At 30.3% G+C, this 8,809-nt stretch overlaps 1 protein-coding gene and 1 long non-coding RNA gene across 2 annotated transcripts; both read left to right on the top strand.

Moving 5' to 3' along the window:
- The first annotated feature begins 1,143 nt into the window (after window positions 1-1,143).
- Window positions 1,144-2,235, top strand: LOC111365783. The gene is made up of 2 exons (XR_002697485.1): window positions 1,144-1,236; window positions 1,753-2,235. It is a non-coding gene; the product is annotated as an uncharacterized LOC111365783 (long non-coding RNA).
- Window positions 2,236-7,206: 4,971 nt separating this feature from the next.
- Window positions 7,207-8,324, top strand: LOC111365782 (major pollen allergen Art v 1-like). The gene is made up of 2 exons (XM_022986306.1): window positions 7,207-7,300; window positions 7,841-8,324. Exons 1-2 carry the CDS (start codon window positions 7,234-7,236, stop codon window positions 8,017-8,019), a joined length of 246 nt encoding a protein of 81 aa, XP_022842074.1. The 5' UTR covers window positions 7,207-7,233; the 3' UTR covers window positions 8,020-8,324.
- Window positions 8,325-8,809: the final 485 nt, after the last annotated feature.

Below are 8,809 nucleotides of genomic sequence, written 5' to 3'. Positions count from 1 at the left end.
GGGCTCGATCCGGAATTAAGATATTTTATTTCTACTAATACTCTTTTTTCAATATATCCATTATGTCCTATATCGCAATATAATCATCAACATGGTATGAGGAATTCCATGAATTAATAGTGGTAAACTATGATCTATTCAAACTTTTAATTTTGTATATTCGCAGTCAATATTATTATATGTTAGTCCATGTATGATCACTTTCATGACTTGTTCATAGTACTTATCTGTACGTTAATTGTACCTTTTCTTTTCAATTATCCTACCAATTTTTTTTAATTTTTATTTTTATTTTTAAACGATATCTTTCATCCCATCCTTTATAATGAAAAGGTAACTTAAAATTGACGTGCTTTTCACGTATATTATAGGGTGTTTATCGATTCAAACCATGGTTAAAAGATCAAAAAATCTAATGTCACTCCTTGATGTTGTTACATATATCAATCTATTGCCAATATTTCTTGCAGATTTCGCATTTATTATTAATTTCATGCATTGCATTTTTCCTTCTACAACACGTTTCTTCTTGTATATATATACATATTTAATAACAACAGAAATGGAGTTATAATTTACAAATTTATAGTAATAGGAAGTATCTCAAAGAATTGTTCCACGCCTATCTCAAAAATCAATTTATATAGAAGTAAATAAAAAAATTATGTGAACAAATTATTATGATGGGTTTATAGTGAGTTCTAAATGTTTTTTTATAATTGAGACCACATCTTTGGCTGATTGGACCATATCCAAAAACGAGGTACTCTACCAATTTGGCCTGAGCATAGAATTTCGTTTGAGTTAATTGGATATTTTAAACTGCAGGTTTGGCGAAAACTATAGATTGTCAACCGGCTATGAGTATCATTGATTTATATTTAATTAATTGAATTATTTTCAAGCTGAGATATTGTGTAAAATAATAAAAATGAATCACAGTATTATCAAGTTGTTCTTTTCATTTTTTTTTTATTAACACAAACTCATTCAAAGACATTATTATAAAGCAATCATAAATACTCAGTCTTGATTGATTCAGTCATCACTTATTATTCACATTTGATTAAAATAAAATATGTTAAATTGGGTAGTTGCTTCGTTTATCTATAAATACCTCTTCTCACTTGTATATTAACACAAACATTTGAAATTAAGAGTACATAGAGATGTCTAAACTCAACAAGACTACTTTTCTTGCTCTCTTCTTCTGCTTCCTCATTTTTGCAGCCTATGGTAGGTAGTTTTGCACCCCATGACAGATAGTTAATTTTTCATTACTGGTTTCATTGTGGAAAACATTGTCATGTTCAGAGCATAGGACTGAACAAGATTTGTTGAAAGAACTACTCTATTTTTTTCACGTTTAATCAAGTCTAATTCTATCTAGTTGAATGTAACAAGATATGTCATCACCTTATTCATTATTTTTCCATGCACCATGCATATGATTATCATGAGAAAATAACCCGAGACAGTTTAACGAACCCTTTTTCCATCTCTCACCCCAAGATAGTGCACGTCGAGTCATAGTTTTTTTTTTTGACATTTTCTCACCAAAAAAATATTCCTATATATGTGTTGTTTCAAGTGAATTTTGGCTTGTTATTCATTTTTCTTAATATGATAAGAAACTTACAGAATATATACAATTGAGTAAGATTAATGCCTACCATAAAAGAAGTGTTCTTAAAAGTAAAGTAAAATATATCGAAGATACTATTTATCTTTCCTGATCCAATTTTTATGCAGAGATGCAAACAGGGGAGGCAAAACCTTGCACAAAACTCGGCAAAGGATGGCGTGGGTTGTGTGCTCCTAAAAAATGCAGCAGTTACTGTATTCACCACGAGGGAGCTTACCATGGTGCTTGTCTAAAAAATCACCATAATAAGCATTATGGTTGCTACTGCTACTACCATCATTGCTAATCAATGAACCTTATATAGTAACGTCATCCGTTGCTACATAGTTCCATGTACTTGTTGGAGGTCACACCTTGTGCCTGTCTGCAAGTTTGTACTGTGTTTATGTTTCCATTAATATTGCAATCCTCGAGTGCTTTACTTTTAAGAAAATAAATGCTGCCTGTGCGAGCTCTTGCAGCAAGTGGTGTCAGTTGTGTCCATCAGTTTCTGTTACTTTGTTGTATTTGTATTACCTTAAAAATGAAGATTGTAAAGTTTCTTGTAGTCTGTTTCTTGCTAAAAGTATAAACTGGTCCGATTTGTTAAAGATGAGCATAATATTTTATATGAGATGGTTTGATGAGGCATTAGAGTAAGTAAATGGAAAATTCTCGTTGTCCTCCATCTATGAAGATTGTGCATGTATTCGCTGCCTTTTGATAAAAATGAATGGGTGTTCATGTGAGATGGAAAGTGTAAAGACTATTAACAACTTAAGATTTTAGATGATGTGGTTTAGCATCACCCAACTTAAATGTGTATTGATTTGAAAGGTTGTGAGTTGAGAAAGATAATATGAAAGTACAAGGTTGCAAGTTGGCTTTGAAAAACATTCAATAGACGGTTGCAAGTTGGACTTGAAAAACATCATTTTCTATTTAGAATGCATAATTATATGCCATTATACCATTGTAGTGTAAAGATTTAGGGTTTTATGTTAAAAGATCAATTTTATTAAGAGTAGTTCAATACCTTATATGTTAGTCTATATTTCAGTATTTAATCGATGTTGAATTTATCCCTTAACAAATATAGCCCATGTTTGGTTTTGATTAAAATTTGATTTCAGTCTAGGTTAAAGTCAAACAATAAATATTAACCATATCATTTATTGATCTCACAACTTTTCAACCACACATTTCAAAAATTTCTATCACAATCTACTAAAAAAATCTGCTTTTAATCTTCACCAAACATCCTCATAATAAAATAGTAACAACAGTTGTCATTCGCTAAATTAATTCTACATTATTTTGCAATATTTACTACAGATTCAGAAAGAAGAAATTTTTTGAAGATGAAGTCAAAAGATCATGTTAGAAAAACATTTGTTTCTTTCATCATAAAGATTTAGATCTCGATCATAATAGAGACATGGAGAAGAGAAGGATTGACTTTGAATAGTTCCATGTATCTAGGCTCATGATCATCAAGAGTTCAGGTGATAATTAAGTGATATTTCATTACCTTATCATTTTAAAAGTACAGATATGAAATTTTCTTTTCTCATATATTTACTCTTTTACTATATATATACTAGTACACCACACGTTCGTTGCATGTGATTTATAGCGATATTGTTATGAAATTCAATTTTCTATAAATTTAATAAATCAAATACATTTAGCGAATTTTACTTTCACTCATGAAACTTTATGTATTTATTATCAAGTTTAAATTTTAAAAATAAAAATAAATTTGATAAAAATGAATGGGTGTTCACATGAGATGGAAAGTGTAAAGACTATAACAACTTAAGATTTTAGAGGACGTGGTTTAGCATCACCCAACTTAAATGTGTATTGATTTGAAAGGTTGTGAATTGAGAAAGATAATATGAAAGTACAAGGTTGCAAGTTGGATTTGACAAACATACAATAGAATGAAAATATTATTTATTTGTGATGAAAACCTCAATGCTTGGGTTTTGTTTAACCAACATCACCACCTAACCAAAGCTAAATACTAATACACAATTTGGGCCATCCTCAAATTGTACTGGTTGTTTCCAGGTCGAGCCAAGTGCTATAATATCCATATAATTATCCAATATCGTTTTAAATCATCATCCGAATTTATTAGGTATCAAAAGCCAACAATATCACCCCAAAATGTATGATATCTATTTAAAATGCATAATTATAGGTCGTAATACCATCATTGGACACCCATATATATATTTGGACATAGCTGGAACCATCATAAAAACTTGATTTTGATTAGCCATGGTTATGAAACTGAGGCAAATAAAGCATCATAAACACATTTAGCCTCTATTTGACAACTATTATTTGATATTTGAGCTATTAGAATGTTTTTAATGAAATTTCAATAATTTTTCATTTTTCGTAAAATGGAGAACTCTTCGCCTATGAATTATCCACAGGTGAAAAAGTCTTCACGAGTTATGGTCATCACCAACGGAATGATAATTGAAGATAGACGGAGACATCCATAAATTTTCACGTAGGTAATACTTGGTTGACATTACTTGGCTTTACATATGGATATTCTGTAGTAGGTGATGTATGATAGATTTGTTGATTGACTACACACACTGAAAATTGGTAGCATGATTCATGAATAGGCTTGTGATGAAAATATACTATCGGTAAAGAATTATTCTATATGTACATTAGGATTTATACACTGATGTACGTAATGTCCAAATGGCATTTCATCATTGATGGGTATTGGACATTATGTACACCTAGCTGTAGCGAAACCCGTTGGTAAATTACCTACAATTTTTTTGTAGGTAACTTTCAACTACTTTAAAATAACAATTGTTGTTCGTTGAAATATTTTCGGTTGTGCTTGTTAATAGAAATGGATTTTGTGCTTCTCCAATGGAAAATTCAAAGACACGGTCTAATAATGTTAATATGTACCCAAAATAATTGAATTGCTGCAATAAAGGATTTTTATTTATTTTTTATTTTTTCTGGGTACCATAATGAGATCCATTGCTTTTATCTTTCATGTTTATAAATACATGTTTGAAGGAAATTAAAATTTAGATTTTTATCCAAATTAAAGTCGACAATTAATTCTAACCTCATATTTCATAAAATCCATAGCTTCTCAACCACATATTTTATGAATTTTTACCAAAATCTACTGAAAATCTGATTTCAATCTCCATTAAATTGGGGCTTAAAGTTCATAGTAAACATACCTTGCACCCATTTGTTACATAATTGCTAGTTATTATAGTGTGTATTTGTACCTTAGTTGACTGCCCCAAGCTTGGATGGAGTTTGAGAAAAGTAGAGATGAAAAGAGGCTCGAAACAATCAAGTTGGTGTGCTCCATGCAATAGGAAGATGAAAGGGCATGTTCACAAATAAAAACTATCTCTGGCTCAGTAGAAGAAATAAGTTACCTTAGCGAAGAAATCAGTGCAAGGAAGAGGCATAGAAAGAGTGAAAAAGCTTGACAAAGTGTTCGGATTATTGTACAATGTCTTGAGATTTTTCACTAGCATAAAAAACATCAAAGCATAGTGTTTCGCACCCATGAAAACTGAAAAAACGACCTTCAGAACAATTTCGCGTGGGAAAACCAAAGCAAAGTAGCCCCCTTAGCTCAGGTTCACATTTGGTCCTTCCATCTTTAAATTGTTCAAGTTAGGATCTATCACTTCCAATTGCTTTGAGATTGATCCTCCACCTTCCCAAACTCATAACTTTGGTCCTTCATCGTTTATTTTCTTCAAATTTGATCCTGTAATATTGTGTGATTGTCAAGGACGCATAACATGCAAAAAGTATACTTTGATCGATTAACTCCTTTCGTTACGGCTAGAGAGAACATTAGGTTTCATGTACATGCCGAGCCCATTAATTTTCTCATTAGTCCATAGAGACAAAATCTAATGATTTTTTCTTTATGCAAATCCAAAACTTTCGCTTAGGTTTCCCTAGAAGTATACAATATGTTCTTCCAACTAATTTTTCATGAGAAAGTTGATCACATACATCTTTGAATAGGATGTCATTATCGCGCACTCGTTTTCTCTTTTTATTGGCCACTCCACCTCATTTAAACTTTTAAATGGACCGAATTGTTATGTTCAGTTTCTTTTCTTTTCTTCTCTTCTTCTTCACTTTTTTATTTTTTATTTTTTTATTTTTATTTTTATTTTTATTTTTTGGTAATACTATGTTAAGCCTTGGTGTAGAATCTTAAAATATGAAAAAGCTCGCCTTGATAGTGGTTATACGTTTTTAAATCAAATATCGTTTGGACATCCATTGAAAACTTTGAATACCCGATGTCAAATAACCTCGTCTTCTACTTGATTCAATATTATATGCAAAATTTGTATATATTAAATTTCTTGTAATTCTTTATGCAAAATGAATATACAAATCAATATGATCGTCAACATGGTTTGAGGAAGTCCACGAATTCATAGTGGGAAACTATGATCTATTCAAACTTTTAATTTGGTACTTTCACGGTCAACATTTTTATATGTTATTCCATGTATGATCACTTTCATGACTTGTTCATAGTACTCACTTGTACGTTTATCGTATCATTTTCTCTTCAATTATCCTACCAAATTTAAAAAATAAAAAAAATAAAAGATTGCTTTCATCCTGTCCTTTATAATAAGAAGGCAACTTAAAATTGACATGTTTTTTTAAGTATATGGGCATTTATTGATTCAAATCATGATTAAAAGATCAAAAAGTCTAATGTCCCCTCTTCATGTTATTATATATATGAATCTATTGCCAATATATCTTGCAGATTTCACATTTATACTAATTTTATGCATTGCATTCTTCCTTCTACGACACGATTCTTTGTGTATATAAACATATTTAACAACAATAGAAATTGAATTATAATTTACGAATTATTATAGTAAAAGGAAGTATCTAAAAGAATTTTGTCCACATCTATTTCAAAAATCAATTTACATTGAAGTAAATAAAATAAATTATATGAACAAATTATTATGATGGGTTTATAGCGAGCATAAATATTTTCTCTTATAATTGATACCGCATCTTTGGCTGATTGAACCATATCCAAAAACGAGGTAATCGACCATTTTGGCATGAGCATAGAATTTCGTTTGATTTAATCGATATTTTAAACTGCAGGTTTGGTGAAGACTTTAGATTGTCAACCAGTTACAAGTAGTTTTATCCTTATCATTGATCTATACATAATTAATTGAATCATTTTCAAGCTGAGATAACGTGTTAAAAAACATGAATCATAAAATTATCATTTATTTATTTATTTATTTATTTATTTATTTATTATTATTATTATTATTATTATTATTATTATTATTATTATTATTTATTTATTTATTTATTTATTTTATTTTTTGTACACAAACTCATTCAAAGACATTATTACAAAGCAGTCATAAATATCAGTCTTGATTGATTCAGTCATCACTGATTATTCAAATTTCATTAAAAAAATATGTTGAATTATGCAGTTGCTTCGTTTATCTATAAATACATCTTCTCACTCGTATATTATCACAAACACTTGAAATTAAGAGTACATAGAGATGGCCAAACTCAACAAGACTACTTTTCTTGCTCTCTTCTTCTGCTTCCTCATTTTTGCAGCCTACGGTAGGTAGTTTTGCACTCCATGAGCGGATAGTTAATTTTCCATTTACTGGTTTCATTGTGGAAAACATTGTCATGTTCAGTACATAGGACTGAACAAGATTTGTTGAAAGAACTACTCTATTTTTTTCACGTTTAATCAAGTCTAATTCTATCTAGTTAAATGTAACAAGATATGTCATCACCTTATTCATTATTTTTCCATGCACCATGCATATGACTATCATGAGAAAATAACCCGAGACAGTTTAACGAACCCTTTTTCCATCTCTCACCCAAGATAGTGCACGTCGCATAATCGTTTTTTTGACATTTTCTCACCAAAAAAATAAAAATAAAATAATAATAAATAAATAAATATCCAATATATGTGTTGTATCAAGTGAATTTTGGCTTGTTTTTCGTTTTTCTTAATATGATAAGAAACTTACAGAATATATACAATTGAGTAAAAGTAGTGTTCTTAATAGTAAAGGAAAATATAGACGTAAATTTATCAAAAAACTGATACTATTTATCTTTCCCGATCCAACTTTTATGCAGAGATGCAAACGGGGGAAGCAAAACCTTGCACAAAACATAGCAAAGGATGGCGTGGGTTGTGTGCTCCTCATAAATGCAACAGTTACTGTATTCACCACGAGGGAGCTTACCATGGTGCTTGTCTAAAAAATCGCCATAGTAAGCATTATGGTTGCTACTGCTACTACCGTCATTGCTAATCAATGAACCTTATATGATCACGTCGTCTGTTACTACATGGTTCCATGTACTTGTTGGAGGTCAAGCCTTGTGCCTGTCTGCAAGTTTTTGTACTGTGTTTATGTTTCCAGTAATATTGCAATCCTCGAGTGCTTTCGTTTTAAAAAATAACAGTTGCCTGTGTAAGCTCTTGCAGCAAGTGGTGTCAGTTGTGTCCGTCAGTTCGTGTTACTTTGTTGTGTTTGTATTACCTAAACAATGAAGATTGTTAAGTTTCTTATAGTCTGTTTCTTGTTCAAAATATAAAGTGGTCGGATGTGTTAAAGACAGGATTTAAATATATAAATTTGTTTACTCATTGAGAATAAAATTTTATATGAGGTGGTTTGAAGTGGTATAAGTAAATATTCAGAGTAAAATTCTCCTTCTCATCCATCTAGGAAGAATGTGCATGTATTTGTCGCCTTTGATAAAAATGAATAGGTGTTCACATGAGATGGACCACTAGAAGTTAACAACTTAAGATTTTAGATGCTGTAGTTTAACATTATCCAACTTAAATATGTATTCATTTGAAAGGTTGTGAATCAAGAAAGATAATATGAAAGTACTATTGGACCCAGAGAGGTTGTAATAAATGAGATTCATGACGCAATATGAAGTAATGAAAATCGCAACAAGAAACAAGATTTAAAAGTGAAGAAATTAACAAAGAGAGTTAATCGTAGAAGTACGACATTTTATTAATCGACAATATGGAGAGAAATACAAGAACTTAATAATTTTTACTTGAATAAAACTGAAAGAGAA

This window comes from Olea europaea, chromosome 17 (assembly GCF_002742605.1).
Source record: "Olea europaea var. sylvestris chromosome 17, O_europaea_v1, whole genome shotgun sequence".
In the NCBI taxonomy this organism is placed as follows: domain Eukaryota; kingdom Viridiplantae; phylum Streptophyta; class Magnoliopsida; order Lamiales; family Oleaceae; genus Olea; species Olea europaea.
Note: the sequence above shows the minus strand (reverse complement) of the source record. Positions and strands in the feature narration are given on the sequence as shown.